The 18,780-nt window shown below is 54.5% G+C and overlaps 1 protein-coding gene across 1 annotated transcript; it reads left to right on the forward strand.

The window, feature by feature from the left end:
* The first annotated feature begins 327 nt into the window (after positions 1 to 327).
* On the forward strand, positions 328 to 18,130 carry FOXRED2 (FAD dependent oxidoreductase domain containing 2). Its single transcript, XM_047786376.1, has 9 exons — positions 328 to 417; positions 1,043 to 1,585; positions 3,867 to 4,118; positions 4,268 to 4,531; positions 5,904 to 6,070; positions 9,093 to 9,258; positions 10,456 to 10,697; positions 12,226 to 12,396; positions 16,275 to 18,130. The coding sequence occupies exons 2-9, from the start codon at positions 1,044 to 1,046 to the stop codon at positions 16,532 to 16,534; spliced, it is 2,064 nt and encodes a 687-aa protein (XP_047642332.1). The 5' UTR covers positions 328 to 417; position 1,043; the 3' UTR covers positions 16,535 to 18,130.
* The last annotated feature ends 650 nt before the right edge of the window (positions 18,131 to 18,780 follow it).

An 18,780-nucleotide genomic window follows, 5' to 3' on the forward strand; every position in this document is an offset into this window, starting at 1 on the left:
GGTTTATCAGTCATGGCTTCACCAAAATACTGAGCCGCCAACTACTCTTTGGCTACATTAATGGGCCGTCACAGCTGAGATGATCTCCAAAAAGCATCTGCTCCCATGACTCCCTCACACGTGGAAAGGCACAGCTTTAAGGAGCTCCTGGACCCTTGAGAGAGTTTGTCCTCAGGTGGGCCACCACCGGCTGACGCGGATCTACGCCCGAGGCAGCACGTGCGCGCTTCTCCAGCGCGGCCGGGGAGCCGGGGACCCGCCAGCCCATCCCCGGGGTGACGCGCGCGCCGCCACGTGACCCCGCCCCCCCGCCGCTGGCCAAGGCGGGAGGGGTGGGCCGGGGCCGCCGCCTCAGCCGCGCGGCCAGGCGGAGCGCGGTCTCACTCCACTGCGGGCTGTCCACGGAGCAGCTGGGAGGTTCGAGCGCTGTGCTGGGGGTGGGCCGGCGGGCCCGGGAGGCGGGAGCTGCGGGCGTGGGCACCGCGCACGCGTAGGGAGCGGCTCCCGGATGCAGCGCGCCCGCATGAGGGTGGCCTCGCGCCGCTCCGCGGCAGGTGTGCTGGGGCATCTCTGCCAAGTGACCGAAGAGGCCGGGGCGCTGGGCAGGGAACTGGGGTCAGCAGGCCACACGTCCTTCAGGCTAGAGCCCCGGAGGGCAGGGTCAAAAAGACGTGACCCTCGGGGGTCTTGAGACGCCCCAGAGGGTTGTTGGGCACTCCGAAATTAGGGGAAATTTGGGGAAACACCCACCTTCTTATTACTATGGCAATAAGAAGGAGTCTGGCGCCCCTGGGAGCCGAGATCCTAAGGGAGATGGAGGGGTTCGGGACTCCTGCGGGGAGCCCAGAACTGTGCTTGAAACGATGGAGGCGGGGCAAATGAGTTCAGAGGTCCTTGGGTTCGGGCCCTTGCTCCCACCCAAGTTGCCGTGAGCTCTCCCGCAAGGCTCTGCCTCTTTCTGGGCTCCCAGTTCCTCGTTCACGTCCCCGGGACTCGAGGGGCCTTCCGTGGTCCAAGGTCTCACCCCTGTGGTCTGCCGTAGGATGGGCCTCTCTGCCGCGGCTCCGCTGTGGGGCCCCCTGGGGCTGCTTCTGGCCATCGCCCTGCACCCGGCTCTCTCTGTGTCCCCGGCCTCGGAGCCTGCGCACCGGGACTACTGCGTTCTGGGTGCCGGGCCCGCGGGCCTGCAGATGGCCTACTTCCTGCACCGGGCTGGGAGAGACTACACTGTGTTCGAACGGGCCGCCGGGCCGGGCAGCTTCTTCACGCGGTACCCCCGGCACCGCAAGCTCATCAGCATCAACAAGAGATACACCGGCAAGGCCAACGCCGAGTTCAACCTCCGCCACGACTGGAACTCTCTGCTCAGCCATGACCCCCAGCTGCTCTTCAGACACTACTCCAGTGCCTACTTCCCCGATGCTAGCGACATGGTGCGATACCTGGGTGACTTCGCGGACCGGCTGGGGCTCCAGGTGCGCTACAACACGACCATTGCACATGTCACTCTGAACAAGGATCGGCAGGCCTGGAACGGCCATTACTTCATCCTGACCGACCAGAAGGGCCAGACATTCCAGTGCAGGTAAGGAATCTGGGTCCAGAGCTCACCTGCTGAAGCTGGAGCCTTTCCTGGAAGAAGGAAACCCATTGGGTGGCCCGAAGCCTGGGAGAACTGGGAAAAAAAGGGATATTTCTGCAAGTCTTTGCTTCCCTGAAATTCAGTGCTGAGAGGTTCGGTTCAGCCATCATTTCGCACGTGTTTCCTAGAAATGTGTGTATTCAGAGATGCTTGAAAATTCTGACCATTTCTTTTCTCCAGGATTTTTCAGTCTTTCATAGATAGCTTCATATTCACTGAGGCACTCCAGCATTGGATAAGGTATTCACCATTGCCTAAGCCTATGCACCCCAAAACCTTTTTTGTAGCGCATCTCCTGGAACTAGTGTTCCCCAAAATACATTCTGAGAGATGCTGGCAAGTGTCCTGCAAGTATTGACGGGCTCAGTGGCATTTCAGGACTGAATGAGCAGGAGGCCAACAGGCAGGCCTGCCAGCATTCAGGTTTAGCTTGCTTCGGCTTGGGAGAAAGCTGAATATTATGTAGACAGCCTCAGAGGTAACTCACTCTACTGTGCTTGTTTAATCCGCACGAGGACCCTAGGGAGAAGGGTCACGAATCCCCTTTTACTGATGAAGAAGAGAGGCTCAGAGAAGTTAAGTAACTGGTGCTGTGTCACACAGCTAATAAGCGATGCAGCTGCCAGTTGAGCTCACATCTTCCTGACTCTGAAGCCTATGTCCTCTTTGTGCTTTCTTTCTTTTTAGGGCCGCACCTGTGGCATATGGCAGTTCCCAGGCAGGGGTCAAATCGGGGCTGCAGCTGTGGCCTTTGCCACAGCCACAGCCACGCCAGATCTGAGCTGCATCTTCAACCTATGCCGCAGCTTGCAGCAAGGCTGGATCCTTAGCCAACTGATTGAGGCCAGGGATCAAACCCGCATCCTCATACTGATCGGGTTCATAACCTGCTGAGCCACGACAGGAACTCCCTGAAGCCTGTGTTCTTCATGCTGCGCCAGACTGCCTCTCCCTTCCCGACCATCAGGCAGGTGTTCGCCAAGAATTGATCTTCTCCTGCCTTTTGCTAGAAGCCCAAATTGTGCCAATTTGGACCCCTGCATTTTAGGCAGCGGTGCTACAGTGGCGGGGGAGGGGGGGGGGGGAGTCAGGTGTGAGCGAGTGGCCAGGCCTGAGAACAAGAAGCAGCAGGGGCTGCCCACGACGCTTCTCCAGGCCCTGGTTTTGAAACCACCTTGTGATCAAACCATTCCTGTGCAGGCTGGCAGGATCCAGCTCCCAGGCTGCCCACCACAGGCTCATACTCACCACCAGTAGAATGACCAGGACTCTGGAATCAGACTGGTCTGTGGTCACATTCGGGCTCTGCTGTCTGAGGAGCTCTGAGGCTTTGAGCGCACGGGAGCCTGTCTCTGCACCTGTAAAGCCAGCCAGATAGCACCAACACAGAGCTTCTTTGAGCAGTAAGATGAGGCATAAAGCCCCTAGTCCAGGGCCTCGTACAGAATCACTGCTCAGCAGATTCTGCATCTGCCAGGTGCGTGAGCCAGTGGGGAAGCAGAACGGTCAGGTTTCATTTCCAAGTACCGAGGGTGGCACCGGGATTGACTGCTGTGTTCAACATCACGTGCCTTTTAAAGAAAGAAAGCAGGAGTTCCCGTTGTGGCGCAGTGGTTAACGAATCCGACTAGGAACCATGAGGTTGCGGGTTCGGTCCCTGCCCTTGCTCAGTGGGTTAACGATCCGGCGTTGCCGTGAGCTGTGGTGTAGGTTGCAGACGCGGCTCGGATCCCGCGTTGCTGTGGCTCTGGCGTAGGCCGGTGGCTACAGCTCCGATTCAACCCCTAGCCTGGGAACCTCCATATGCCGCGGGAGCGGCCCAAGAAATAGCAACAACAATAACAACAACAACAACAAAAAGACAAAAAAAAGAAGGAAAGCAAGCAGAACAAAGTGAAGTGACTTATCTGATTTCTCATGGTGTCATCCTCTCCGCGGTCAGAGAGTAAAAGTAATTCTCGTGGTGGGTGTAATTCTCAGGAAGGTGTAAAGGAAACTGCCTCCCCTGGATCCCTCCATGAGGGGCCGGAGGACAGTCTCAGATGCACTGGGACCGGTCAGTAAGCGGGTGAATGAATGAATGACCCGCTTTCTTTCAGGAGCCAGCAGTCCGGCTGAGGCGGGCGAGCCAGGCGGCAGGTCCGAAGTGGGATTTTCACTTAGTGGTTTCAAAGCTAAGAGGCTAAACCATCTTTTCTCTGTCCCCCCACCCCCACACCTGCAGCGTCCTGCTCGTAGCCACTGGCTTGTCAGTTCCCAACCAGGTTGACTTTCCTGGCTCCGAATACATGGACGGTTATGAGTCCGTGTCGGTGGATCCCAAGGACTTTGTGGGTCAGAACGTGCTGATCCTGGGCCGGGGGAACTCGGCCTTTGAGACAGCGGAGAACATCCTGGGCGTCACCAACTTTATCCACATGCTGAGCCGCTCCCGGGTCCGGCTGTCCTGGGCCACCCACTACGTTGGCGACCTCAGGTATGCCAGGCAGGTGCTTGTGCATCCTCTGCCAGCGGCCCCTCTTGAGCTGTCCCCGACCCCCACCGGCCCAACCACCCCGTCCCCTGAGTATCCCCGGACCCTGCACAGGCTCCTTGCTGTCCCCTGACCTTTCTCTCGGGCCCCAGGGCCATCAACAACGGCCTGCTGGACACCTACCAGCTGAAGTCCCTGGATGGGTTGCTGGAGTCCGACCTGACGGATCTGGCCATCGTGAAGGACCACAAAGGCAAGTTCCACATCACCCTCAAGCTCTACCTGGAGGCAGGCAACCAGAGCGCCGACGCCATCCCCCTCCCCGAGGACGAAAGTGACAACTTCGCCATGCGTGTGCCCTACGACCGGGTCATCCGCTGCCTCGGCTGGAACTTCGACTTCTCCATCTTCAGCAAGTGAGTCCTAACGGGTGGAGGAACTGGATTTGTCTCAGCAAAGCCCTCTGGCCCCTCCCTGGGCCGCTGAGTCTCGGGCCAGTGGGCCACCAGCAGTAGGGCTTTCACGATGGCACCTCCAGCGTGGATGTGGGTGCTGTCTGGTTTCCCCCCCGGGACACGAGCTCTCTGTCCACTGGGAGCCCCCGTGGCTGGGAGGCAGCAGCAGCAGCATCGGGCCTCCCTGTCTCTTGTGATTCTCCACCCCGGGGACAGGAAAGCAGCTCAAACAGAATAGGAGGAGCCATTTACAGAAAGGCACTGTGGCCTGTGGCTAAGAGCACAGATTTTTTTTTTTTTTTCTTTTTTCAGCCACCCTTCGGCCTGTGGAGGTCCCGGGCCAGGGATCAGATCCGAGCCACACTTGTGACCCATGCCGCAGCTGCAGCAGCGCCAGCTCCTTAACCCACCGTGCTGAGCCAGGATCAAACCTGTGGCCCAGCGCTCCCAAGACGTCACCAATCCCATTGTGCCACAGTGGGGACTGCACACAGATTCTCCACTGACCAAATCTGTGAGCGCTGGGAAAGTGCTTTAGCCAGGCTGTGCCCCGGTGTCTTCAGCACTAAGATGGGAGTCATAGCTTCTCTGTCTAGGGCTATGGGGAGGCTCAGGGTAGGCAGGTCCTTGGCTTGTGCCATATATGCAGTAAAAGTTAGCTGCTCACATTCTTTATCACTGTGTTTTGAAGACCTGCTGCACGGATCCTTGTCTTTAGGCCCTGACACCCCGGGACCTTCACGAGGCTTGGGATTCAGCATCCCACTTTCCTCTGGCCAAGGCCATGTGGCCAACGAGACACTGCAGGGCCTGAACATACCCTCCTGCCCCATCAGGTCACAGGGGCCCAGAGCCCAGCTTCCAGGCAGGCCTGCATCCTGGCTCTGTCCCTGACCAGCACATCTTTAACCTGAACCTCAGTTACTCTGTCTGTTAAATGGACAGAGTTATACCCACCTGCTAGGGTCATGGCGTGGTTTAACTTCGAGAAGGAATGGAAGCACTACCTCCCTCCAGGCCTGTAAAATTGTCTTGTGCATAGCAGCCTTTTTTTTTTGTCTTTTTTTAGGGCCATACCCACAGCACATGGAAGTTCCCAGGCTAGGGGTCGACTCAGGGCTGCAGCCACCAGCCTCCATCACAGCCATAGCAACGCAAGATCCGAGCTGCGTCTGTGACCTACACCACAGCTCACAGCAACGCTGGATACTTAACCCTAGTTCAAAGTCAGGGATCGAACCTGCGTCCTCATGGATATTCGTTGGGTTCGTTACTGATGAGCCAGGATGGAAACTCCACAGCAGCGATTTTTAACAACACTCTCCACTCACAGGTCCCTCCGACTCTCTTCAGGGGGTGACTTCAGCAAGAAGTACCCACTGGTCAGAGCCAGCTACGAGTCCAAAGGGAGCCGGGGGCTTTTCATCCTAGGGACTGCCAGCCACTCCGTGGATTACCGGAAATCTGCCGGGGGCTTCATCCATGGATTCAGATATACAGGTGAGCCTGGCAGAGAGAGCCACTGTCCCCAAACAGAAGTGTCCCCAGAGTTTGCCTGATTCCCCTAAAGCATCCTTAACGGGATTGCTTATTGGCCATCAATCGCAGTGGGTTTGTGTGGTCTGAGTATAGGTCTAGGAAAGTATTAGACAAGGTATAAGAGCAAGTACCCCCGGGAGTGGTGTGTTACACTCATAAGCCTTGTGCAGATGAAGCGCCATGTGTCGGCAAGAACGCTGAGCTTGGGGACAGCTCACCTGGGTGAGCTGCTTGGTTGTCTCGGGGGTGAGGCTTCGCCACCTCACTCAGCCCCGTTGGCCCTTCCTGATGTTGGGTGAGGCCAACCCTCCACCCCCGGGGGGGCTGCGAATACTGGAGTAATAACCTGGAGACCATGCCCCTCTGAGCATTAGGTACACCCAGACTCCTTGAGTACTAACAGATTCCTATAAAAATCACAACCAGATTATATCAGCTCTTTTCCAAAACACTTGGTACCGAGGGTATAAATTTTCTGCGCTCTGGGTAGGCTTTTGGATGGGTGCATTATTGCAGGAAAAGTGGTACATGGGCCAGTTAAGTTTGCCATAAAAACACCATAAGGGTCCTTCATCCTGACGCTTCTGTATTTAATGTGATGCCTCACTTGCCTTAACGCTAGTTTTAGCAGCTTCCTCTCCTTCCAGTTTGGCAGGAAAAGATCATTGTGTTTGCTGTTGATTTCCAGACAATATATCTTATACCTGATGCATGTTGTCAGGGAAGGCGACCAAGGAGAGAGTGTTAGCTGTCTGCTTTCCGAACTGTTTGCAGATTGTACACACACACACACACACACACACACACACACACACACACACGGAATGGGAAGAGTCTGTCTCTCCAGGTGGGTCTCCCCAGCCAGAAACCCTCCTCATCGTTCCTGCGCCTGTCCTTGCACCCGCAGACACTGTCCCATCTCTCTTGCTTCGTTCCATCCACTGATCTTTCCCCAGCTCACCGGCTTAATCCTCACCACAGCCCCATGGGACAGATCCTGTTAGTTCAACTCTGTTTTTCATCGAAGGAAACCAGGGCACAGAGACGTTAAGTCACTTAGCCGAAGTCACCCAGCCAGGGGACAGCAGAGTGGGCACTGGAATCCACACCTGTCTGACCCTGGGGCTCCTGGCTAACCGCTAAGCTTTGGGCAAATGGGAGACAATCCTGGATGGACCAGCCACCAAGAGCCGTGGTCCCTACTACTAGCAGAGGACCCGACAGGAAGGGGCAGTGTGGCTGTTCACAGTACATTTTGCCCGACCTTGCTCATCATTCAGCTGAAAAACAGGTCCCCAGGAAGACAGGCCCTCCCTCTGCTGTCACACTCCAGTGCCTCCCAGTCTCGCTTTCCTGCCCTGGTGCCTCTTCATCTCTCCTGACTAGTCGTCCTGCCACTGGTCTCTGGCCTCTCGTCCGCTGCCCTCCTGGCTGGTACCCACGGAAACAACCATTCCTTTCTTCTTTTCTCTTTTTTTAAAAGGCCACACCTGTGGCAAATGGAAGTTCTCGGGCTAGGGGTCAAATTGGCACTGCAGCTGCCAGCCACAGCCACAGCAATGCCAGATCCGAGCCACGTAGGCTACCTATGCCGAAGCTTGTGGCAACGGCAGATCCTTAACCCACTGAGTGAGGTCAGGGATCGAACCCACATCCTTATGGGTACTAGTCAGGTCTGAAACCTGCTGAGCCACAACAGGAACTCCAAAACAACTGTTCTTTAGACAGAAATCCTCCAGGGGCTCCCCATCCAGCTCTTAGCGTGGCGTCCGGAGCTTTGTGTGGGGCTGGCACCAGCTCACTTTTCCAGCCTGGCCCTTGCCTGCGTTTGAGAATGTTCCGGTTTCTCTTAAGGTTTTCTGTCTTCCCACCCATGCTCCTGTGGCCTGGCACCCTCCGCACACTTCCCCAGCTGTGTAATTCCCCAGGCTTTCACGTAAGGCAGCCTAACCATCATTTCCTCCAGAACCAGATGTCTGTCTAGTGAGGCTGACCGCCCTTTCCAGTGACCATTGGCCGGCTAAGTCTCCTGTCACATGAGCTGTCTGTCTGTGTCTTTGCCTGTATGTGATTTGGGTGTTGTGCTGATTCATTTCAAAGAGCAGGCAGCTGTGCGTGACGCCCCAATTTCACAGCAGCCTCAGGTGCACAGAAAAATGGCTCCCTGTTTGCTGAGACAGCTGTTGCTTTCTGGCCTTACACATACACAGCATCCCAAAGCAGAATTTAGTCACAGGTTGGGTTTAGGCAGCGAAGGGGAGGGAGCAGTCAAAGGTTTTCCATTTACAGAGTTCCCGTTGTGGCTCGGCGAGTTAAGAACTCGACTCGTGTCCATGAGGATGTGTGTTTGATCCCTGGCCTCACTCCTGGGTTAAGGATCCGGCGTTGCCGTGAGCTGTGGCATAGGTTGTGGATGCAGCTCGGATCCGGCATTGCTGTGGCTGTGGTGTAGGCTGGCCGCTGCAGCTCCAAGTCAACCCTTAGCCTGAGAACTTCCATATGCCACAGGTGCAGCTCTAAAAAGACAAAAAAAAAAAAAGTTTCCATTTGGGAGTTTCTAGTAGACATGGGGACTGTGTTTCAGAGAAAGGCTCTGAGTCTGGTCTGGTTTGGACACGTCACATGTGAGGTGAGGGCAGTGGGACCTCCCCATGCAGGTGGCCTAAAGCAGAAGTGGGCACGCTTGAGCCTAGGGCCTAAATCCAGCCAGGCCCATGCATTTTGCTGTCCTCTCTGGCTGATTTCCCCCCAGGACCAGAATTGAGTAGGTGACAGAGACCCTAGGGGCCGCAGAGCCAAAAACACTCCCTAGCCGGCCCTTTTCAGAAAACACGCACGGACCTTGCTCTAAAGCCATCTTCTCAGAGCGTGCATGCACACTGGGTCCTGAGTTCAGAGCTGATGGGGATTCCGCATCCCCCCCCGGAGGTGCAGGATAAAATCTTAAAGGCAGCACACCGTTCCTCCCTCTTGGCTGTTTCAGCGCGTGCTGTCCACCGGCTGCTGGAGCAGCGCCACCATGGTGTCGCCTGGCCCGCTACAGAGCACCCCGTCACACAGCTGGCCAGTGCCATCATCCGGCGCATCAACGAGGCTTCTGGGCTCTACCAGATGTTCAGTGTGCTGGCCGACGTGGTCCTGATGAAGGAGTGAGTGGTCCTCCCCCATCACCCCCCACTCCCCACCCCCTACCCCGCAAACTAGTTCTTCTGAGCAAAATCAGTGAAACCAACACCTCACAGCTCGACAGACAGACAGATCTGGGTGTGAAGGCGGCTTTGCCACTTCCCCCAGTGTGATGTAGGACAAATTAATTCGCCTCTCTGAGCACTTTTTCTCATCTGCAAAATGAAGCTAATAACACCTACCTGGCAGGACCATAGGAAGGACTAAGCAGTCACTGGTACAAAGCGCCAAACAGCTGAGCAGTCACCACCTGTGTGAGGTAAAGGGCTCCCTGGGCCAGGAGTGACAAGAGGTGGGTCACAGAGGACACGCCTGAGAAGGAAACCATGCAGAGCAGGGAAGGGAGAAGAGCTGGGGGCAGAACTCAAAGGACAGGTGCCCATGAGATGCCTGGAGGGAACAGCCTGGTCCAAAGCCAGGGAGCGCAGCAGCACGCCAAGTTCAAGGTCGTGCAGGAACTCAGCCGCGCTCAGAACAAAACCCCCATCACCCTGACTCCTGTCTTTCTCACCCGTTCACCACAGCCACCCCAACCGCAGATCCCTTCACACTGTGTCTGGGACGCGACCGCCTCGCGCCAGCCCCACCTCCGCCACCTTGGTCTGAACCACAAGCCTCTCTCACCTGCACCGACACGGCAGCCTCTTACCTCTGCTCGCAGCACAGTGGCCGGAGTGGTCCTTTTACAACTTGAGTCACACAAAGTCATCTCTGTCCAGCAGCTTCCCTTTGTCCAGATGATGCCCACACTCACCGCCCTCCTTGCCTGCCCCCTCCCCCGGCTCCACTCCAGCCACAGTGACCTTCTCCCCGTCTCTTGAACACACGGAGGCGTTCACGCCCTCCCGGACCTCTGATGCCGCTGTTCTATTAGCCTGGTCCCCCCCTTTCCGCACACACCCATTTCAGGTTACTCCGAGCTTTCTGTCATCCCTCCCAAGTGTAAGGTCGGGGCTCAGCTGTGGCTGTACCATTCCAGGGAGCCGAGCAGGCCCGGTCAGCGTCTGTACGCTGTTTGATGGTCACTTCTTAGAAGGAGAGGCAGATGCACATGCACACTCGTGCGTGCACACACACACACACACACACACACACACACCCCTCTCACCTCTGCCATACCACTGGGCATCTTACCCCTGCCGCCTTGCCATTGTCCCCAGGAATGCCACAGCCTTCGAGTACCTGGAGGAGTTCCCCATGCAGATGCTGGCCCAGCTGGAGACGATCACAGGAAGGCAGGCCCGGCACGGGCTCTTCGTCATCAACATGGAGTATGGCAAAAATTTCTCCGGGCCCGATAAGGACGTCTTCTATCACGACCGGTCTGTGGGGTACACGGAAGACGCCTGGCTGTCCAACTTCCTCCATCCTGTCATCTACTACTACAGGCACCTCCCCACCGGTGAGCGGGGTCTCCCCCCACCCCTGCCCAAGCATGGCACTCCTGGACCCCCACTCGGTTAAGCCCTCCTGCAACAGCCTCAGCTGACAGGAGGGGGACCGCTGGGGCCTCAGCTGACAGGAGGGGGACTGTGGGGGGCTCTGCCCAGAGCCTAAAGGGGGCAGAAGGTCCAAGAGTGATAATGCTATTCCCAGACTCTGGCCCAAATCTTGACCTGGGCAGGCCATATGTGGAGTGTCGTGACACTGCCAGCCACCACATAGTAAGAGGGACATTTGTTGCTGGCTCCAAAGGAGGCTGACCACGGAATGGGGAGGGGGTACCTGGAGACTGACTATGAGAAGGAACTGGAAAGAGGACAGGACTTGGCTAACACAGAGAAGCTGGGCAGTATCCCCAGGGCTGTCCTTTCCTCGCTATGTGACCTGAACCATTACTTAACCCCACTGAGCCCCAGTTCCCTCGCATGTGAAGTGGGGGTGACAGTGGTACCCCTCCATATAGGATTGTATGAGGATTGATGAGATAAACAGCAGAACACCAGCACTGTGCCCGGCACAGGATAGCCACTCATAGATGACCAACCTGGGGAAAGTCACTCCTGCTTCACGACCTGGAGGGGTGTCACTTGGAAGAGGGTGGTCTAAAAACAGAGGGCGTTCCAAAGGGTACAGGTGGTATCAACAAGTAGAAGCGACAGGAACGCAGGTATAAGGAGCAGCTAGGAGTTCCCAGCATGGCTCTGTGGGTTACAAACCTGACTAGTATCCATGAGGATGTAGGTTCGATCCCTGGCCTTGCTCAGTGGGTTAAGGATCCGGCGTTGCCGTGAGCTGTGGTGTAGGTCGCAGATGCAGCTCAGACCCCGTGTTGCTGTGGCTGTGGCATGGTCCGGTAGCTGCAGCTCCCGTTCAGCCCCTAGCCTGAGAACTTCATACGGCCCCAATGGTGGAACAGGTCACCTCCCAGAGTTTCCTCTGCACGGGAATGGTCATGGCCTGGTGTCCTCTGACAGGGACCCATGGAAGGGTGCCCATCAGGTGGGAGACTGGACTAAAGGGGCTTTACAACCCCTTCAATACAAGACCCCGAGTCTCCTCGCAGACCAATTTCAAAGCAGTCACAATAGATCTCGGTCCATGTGAGTCCTGAAACAAAACCAAGTTTGGAGTTCCCTTGTGGTACAGGAGGTTAATTAAGGATCCGGCATGGTCACTGCCCCTGTGGCACAGGTTCAGTCCCTGCGCTGGGAACCTCTACATGCTGCAGGAACAGCCACAAAAAAAAAAGAAGAAAACCAAGTTCAAGCAATTGGTCTCTGTTCTGCCCTCTGACAGCGCAAGGGACACGTCTAGCCTGGTCCCTCTTCCTCACGTCAACCTTCCAATCGTTTGGAGAGTCAGGTGGAGGAGCTGACCTGCATCAGGAAGGCTGAGCATGAGGGAGGGAGGGGGCCAGGTATCGGGATGCAGGAGGGAAGGGAAGCCTCGTGCTTGGCTCTGATGCAGCTCCCTCCCGCCCCCTACAGAGCAGGAGGTGAGGTTCCGCCCAGCAGACTGGCCCCTGCCGCGGCCCACAGCCATCCACCATGTTGTGGAAGATTTCCTGACGGACTGGACAGCCCCGGTGGGGCACATTCTGCCTCTGAGGCGCTTCCTGGAGAATTGCTTGGACACGGATCTGCGAAACTTCTATGCAGGTAACTTCAGCTCCCAGAAGGACAAAGGGATTGGGCTGGAGGGTGAAGAGGACCAGGTAGCTCTGTGCCTGGTGGAATTTTAGGATGTGCATCTAGAAGCCCAGACCCGAAACTGCTGTCTCCTGGAACAGCAAGGACTTGATACTCATCGAAACCCCTCTTCCCAGTACAGCACACCTGAAAACACTGAACAAAACTAAAGAGCTGGCAGCAAAATAAGGGAACCCCCCACTAGGATGCTAAGAAAAGCACAAACCTGCTGCTGGGCAAGGGGTATCTATTAATCATCCGTAGTCTAGAGCCTGGAGGATGGGAAGGTGAGTCTGAAGCAGGTAGGAGGCCTATAGAGAGACCCTGGAATAAGGCTGAGATCTCATGGATCAACTGGGAGGCAGAAAGCACTCCCGAGAGAGAGAGAAGATGGACACTTTTTGGCTCTGAGTAGAATCGGGGGAACATCTCCCCCTGAGAATTTCCATCCACTAGGCCTCACTCATGTGAGTTTGGGGCCAAAATTCACATCATCAATTATGGAAGTCAATGCAAGTCTTCTGCGAGGTAGCATGCTTCAAAACTAGGCCTTAAAGAATTCCCACAGGTAGGAGATTGCATTGTGGTGCAGTGGAAACAAATCTGACTAGTAACCATGAGGTTGCAAGTTCAATCCCCCCGGCCTATACCACAGCTCACGGCAATGTTGGATCCTTACAAAGACCGGAAATTGGGTCGGAGATCAAGTACTTCCAAAATCTGTAAATAAATTTTAAAAAAAAAGATTACTGAAAATAGAAGGAAAGGGTAAAACTACCAGAATTGACCAGGTAGTTTTGAGAAAGGTCCAAATAGAACTTCTATTCTATTCTGTTTGGAAATAAAAACATAAATTTGTAATCAGAAATTTGGTGTCAAGGTTAGTAGCATATTAGACAGAGATGAAGAGAGAATTGGTGAACTGAAAGACACACTTAAAGAGGGACTTGAGAAGTCTCATGATCCAGAGGGAGAACTGATAAATTTTTGCCTGTTTTTTTTTTTAACCCCCTGAATCACCAGGGTATCTCCTTCTTTTTTCTGTTCAGCAAACATCCATTGAACAGTGATTGTTTTTTGTTTGTTTTTTGTTTTTTTGTCTTTTTGCCATTTTCTTGGGCCACTCCTGTGGCATATGGAGGTTCCCAGGCTAGGGGTCGAATCAGAGCTGTAGCTGCCAGCCTACACGAGAGCCACAGCAATGCAGGATCCGAGCCACGTCTGCAACCTACACCACAGCTCAGGGCAACGCCAGATCCTTAACCCACTGAACAAGGCTAGGAATCGAACCCGCAACCTCATGGTTCCTAGTCAGATTCGTTAACCACTGAGCCACAGTGGGAACGCCTGAACAGTGATTGTTTATCAGGCACTATTCATATCAAACCAGGCTTGAGGTGGTGAGTCCTTGGCCTGTAGGTCAGAAAGCTAGTGTCCTTCTTTCATCCCTCAGTCCACTTTAAAACCAAAATGTATGTATGAGGGAGATGCCTTAAAACAATAGTTTAAGGAGTCCTCTTTTGGTGCAGCAGGTTAAGGATCTGGCGTTGTCACTGCAGCAGCTTGGGTCACTGCCCTGGTGAGGGTTCAATCCTTGGCCCAGGAACTTCCATATGCTGTGGGCACAGCCAAAAAAAAAAAAAACCCACCAAAAAACCAATAGTTTTAAGGTAATAGGCTAAATGTATGTAGATGCTCACACAGAGGAAATTCATAGAGCAGTGCTAAGCAGCTTTGAGGTACATTCTGCAGATATCCACTCTGACCCTACACTTAGACGTGAAACTCCACGTTACAGGTCTGAAGACCTCAGCTATGAAATCCCTGCCTGTTTGTCAAGGTTTCAAGGGTGCATAGAGATACCAGAGCCTGTTAGGGAATGTTTTCCTTCCCTGAGTTAGGGATCCCATCACTACATCGTCACAGCTCTTTAGCCTCCTGGCTCCCACGCCCTAGATATCCCCAGCAGTACAAGCCACTAAGTGTCACTGCCTTGAACTTGCAAGAATCCACCCCACAAAGGGCCAGCTGGCAGAGGGTGGGCTTCCCTTCACCTCCTTGGCAGGTGTGCAGTTGCTAGTTCTGGCCAGAACTGCTGGGCTTCTCTGCCCTGCAGAAGGGGTGGCATGCGTCATAGGAGGGCTGCTTACCCAGAGGCCACCTCACTGCCCCTCCTCTGTTCTCTCCCACACCTGCTGTCTTCCCAGCTCAGAGGGGGTGGTCACGGCCCATTCTGCCAGGGGCCCTCTGTGCTGTAAGAGGTAAATTTGGAAATAAATTCGTGTATCACAGCCTGTTCACTTACATGAGCCTTGCAACATCCTTTGTAAGGTACCCTGGTCACTGAGAAAAAGACTCCAGTTGGCTTTCAGACACGACATCTTCCCATCCAGTCTCTAAATCCCTCAGAAGGCTGAGCCCATATCAGTTTCATCCCTTCTGCTTTTTAAACCAAAAGTTACGTAAATACTTCGCCAAAAGGCTTTTTTCCCACTTCCTTTTCCATCCCCTAGAAAGAACGACTTCTGGCTCTTCTGGTTGTCTTGTCTTGTCTTGTCTTTTCCTTCCTTCCTTCCTTCCTTCCTTCCTTCTTTCCTTCCTTCCTTCCTTCCTTCTTTTCTTCCTTCCTTCCTTCTCTCTCTCTCTCTCTCTCTCTCTCTCTCTCTCTCTCTCTCTCTCTCTCTCTCTCTCTCGCTGCACTCACGGCAATGCCGGATCCTTAACCACTACCCCACAAGGGAACTTCCACGTATTTCTAAATGATACATATCCACAGCTCTTTCCTCATTAATCAGATTAACCTGCACACCAACTTCCTGCTGTGGCACAGATGAGGGTTTACCGGTTTTATCTTTGCATTCTCTGCAGTGTTTACTTATTTTTATGGCCGCACCTGCAGCACATGGAAATTTCCCAGGCTAGGGGTCCAATCAGAGCTGCAGCTGCCAGCCTACACCACAGCCATGGCAACACTGGATCTAAGCCACATTGGGGACCTACACCACAGCTTGCAGCAGTGCTGGATTCTTTTTTTTTTTTTTCTTTTCTTTTCTTTCAGAGCCGCACCCATGGCATATGGAGGTTCCCAGGCTAGGGATCGAATCAGAGCTACAGCTGCCGGCCTACGCCACAGCCATAGCAATGCCAGATCCAAGCCACGTCTGTGACCTACACCACAGCTCATGGCAATGCTGGATCCTTAACCCACAGAGCGAGGCCAGGGATTGAACCTGCGTCCTCTTGGATGCTAGTCAGATTCATTTCTGCTGAGTCACGATAGAACTCCATCAGTGCTGGATTCTTAACCCACGGAGGGCTCAAACCTGCATCCTCATAGATGGCTACAGCCTCACGGATTCATTTCCACTGAGCCACAAGGGGAACTCCTCTACTTTGCTTGGAAGTGCTTTACACTCGGTGTTTGCAACTCAGATATTGCTCTGCAGGGAACTCTGAGCTCAGAGCAGAGCAGACCATGAGTTCCCCACCCACCGGGCCAGCTTCCAGAAGAGAAAGCTGAGGGGCAACCCCTGAGTGCCTGAGCTCCCACCCCAGCTGGCTCTTCACACAGCATCATGCGAGGTCCCCATCTCTGGATGCTGAGCTGCCTCTTTGGTTTGCTTTCCTTTGGAGCCTTGTTGTTCCAAAATGTGGAGGCAGCCTCCTATTCTTGGAACCTCAGGAAGGGACGAAATCCACAGCTACCCAAGTCAGATGGGAGCTACCCAGCAAAGTCAGCTTCCAGGCTCAAGAGAGGGAAGGTACCAGGTGAGGCCCCCAGAGCATCATCAGCCCCTCCCCGCCCCCTCCCCACACCTCTCAGCCCTTCTCCTTTTGCTTTTGTGTAGAGTCCTGCTTCCTGTTTGCCCTAACTCGCCAGAAGCTGCCGCCCTTCTGCCAGCAGGGGTACCTGAGAACACAGGGGCTGGTGGGGACCGAGAGCCTGCGACAGCACGGAGTGGAGAGCGGGCTCCTGCAGGACTATGCCGCTGCAGGCCGGCCCTGGCAGGACAGCAGCCAGCAGCCTGATGACCATGAGCCAGGAGGCTACACTCTGGTTCCAGGGCCTCCAGTCCGGGCCTTGGACAGCAACAAGGAGGAGCTCTGACGGCCAGGCTTCTCCCACCCAGGCCCGCGGTCAGCCCTCCCCTTTCCTCAAGGTTCCACGCTCCCACCGACACGATTGCCAAAGACCACTCCGATCATCGCAGTGACCACAGCAAAGCCACACGGAGGACACGTAAGGACTGAACGATGGCCATGCGGTAATCTCCCTCCTGTGGTCCAGAGAAGGCGTCTTCTACCAGAAGGAAGGGAGCCGCCTGCCCTGCCAGACTACTTGTCTAAAAATGCACGGGCTCAGAGCACCAGGCCAGCCTCGGTTCCGTCCCCATCAAGTGTCCAGAGATTGCTTTTCCTTCCAGTCTGCTCTCCAGGGCGGCCGGGATCCTGCCTGCCCCTGGAGCGTTTTTAACAAGCGGAGCCCACCCTCATCTTCCTAAGGGGTGCAGCCAGCACTCTAAAACCAACGCTGTAACAGCCTCGACCCAGTAGGGCGGGTGGGACCTGTTTCTCCCTAATGAAAATTCAGAGAAGTTAGGGAACTCCCAGGGTCCCAGCCCAGGGTCCCCGTCTGGTCTGCGTAGCCCTAAAGCCTGTCCCGCCTCACCACCCTGCCTCTCCCCACCCCCAGCTCTGCTTTCAGAATCCCCGGGGCTTATCATCCTAGGCCAGCAGAGCTAGGACAGCTCTCTGCAGGTCCATCTTATCTAAGCAGATCTCTCCCCAAGGGAGGAGCAAGCACAACTCCGAGCTGCTCTCCCCCCAGGACCGTGCTCCCTGCCTTGCCTTCTGTGTTCTCTTCCCTTTCATCCCACTCCTTTGCCCTCTGGCATCCCCGAACAGCCCCTGCCTCTACCCTGCCCCATTCCGATTTGAAAAATTGTCGCCATGCTGTCTGTCAGCGGGGATTCTTTTCTTTCCAAGGTGATTCACTGCCCCGAGCCTGGCTCGTGTGCCAGGCATCATTTCGAAATGCCTCTGTGAGATAATGACCTGAAGTCTTCTGGCTCTTTTCACGGTCCTTCCTCACCCCTGGGAGTCTGCTCCCTTCTCACTCTCCCATCAGGCCTTTTAGTCCCATTGATGAGGAAGCCATGGGAAAGCATTTGTATGTAAAATAATCGTGGTGGCTTTTCAAAGCCCAGGATCAAAGGTGATTGCTTTCTGACTGATTCTTACCAGTCCTTCTTGTGTCCCTAAGCATCCAGGGATCCGGGCTTTCTGGATCCACAGCCCTTTGCTGGGAACAGCCTCTTCCTTGTGGCTGCGTCCAAAATCCCTTGCCCCCTGGCCCAGATGTCTGTCTTGGACAACGATGAGACTCATGAGACTCCAGCAGCCGCAGCTTATCAGGGAGGAGGTGTCAACCCCATGACATTACTTGGCATTATTTGCCCAGAGCTGAAACTTCTAAATGAAGGTTCTCTCCGTAATCCCTGAGTGTTAGATTTGCTGTATTTCACACACGTTACGGGTCAACCGAAATGGACGCCCACCCTTCCTTTTCCAAAACCTTTTAAAAATAATAAATCTTCACGAGGACCATACTCGTACCATCCAACCCTGCTATACACATCTTGCCTGCCCAGTCACCAAAGGCTGGCTGGGCCCCCAGGTTCAATAAAATGTCGAGGTGCTATAACCAGTGGTTTGCTGACGCCTCACTACGTGACGTCTGCTGCTTTTCCTGTCATGTGCCAAATTGTTGACTCCATCGAAATATCACCAGCTTATTTGTGTTTAATAGGACATGGTTCCGTTCTTGCTCAGCTCACAAGAAACTTAAATTCCCTGGTGTTCTCCCTGTAAATTAATAGTTGGCTTCAAACAAATATCTTTTCCTATGAAGGTCTTTGCTGCATCTGCTGGAATCTTATCTAGACGGTCGCTTCTCCTAGCAAACCACCCACACTCCCACCCCAGGCTTTCTTGTAAATCCTCTACCCCCCACCCCCCATGCCCATTGCCTTAGGCATGCCCCCTGCCGTCTTTGGTATCTGCCTTCTTCCCCACTGTGTGTCTGAACTCACATTTCCTTCTTCATTGCCTGAGTTCCTTTTCTGATCAAATCTGGACAGCCCTCCAGCAGACACCATTTCCAGCCAGAACGAGTTCCTCTTCTAGCCAAGGCCTGACTTTGTTCAGTCCTTTTTTTAAAAAATATTATGAAGTTACCCAGGTGAAATAGGTAAATCAGCGAAACAATAGGCCAGAAGCAGAGCCTATTCTAAGTAATACAGAGAGGATATTTAAAGGGAATCATAGGAGTTCCCTGGTGGCCTAACAGCTTAA

This window comes from Phacochoerus africanus, chromosome 7 (genome assembly GCF_016906955.1).
Source record: "Phacochoerus africanus isolate WHEZ1 chromosome 7, ROS_Pafr_v1, whole genome shotgun sequence".
In the NCBI taxonomy this organism is placed as follows: Eukaryota; Metazoa; Chordata; class Mammalia; order Artiodactyla; family Suidae; genus Phacochoerus; species Phacochoerus africanus.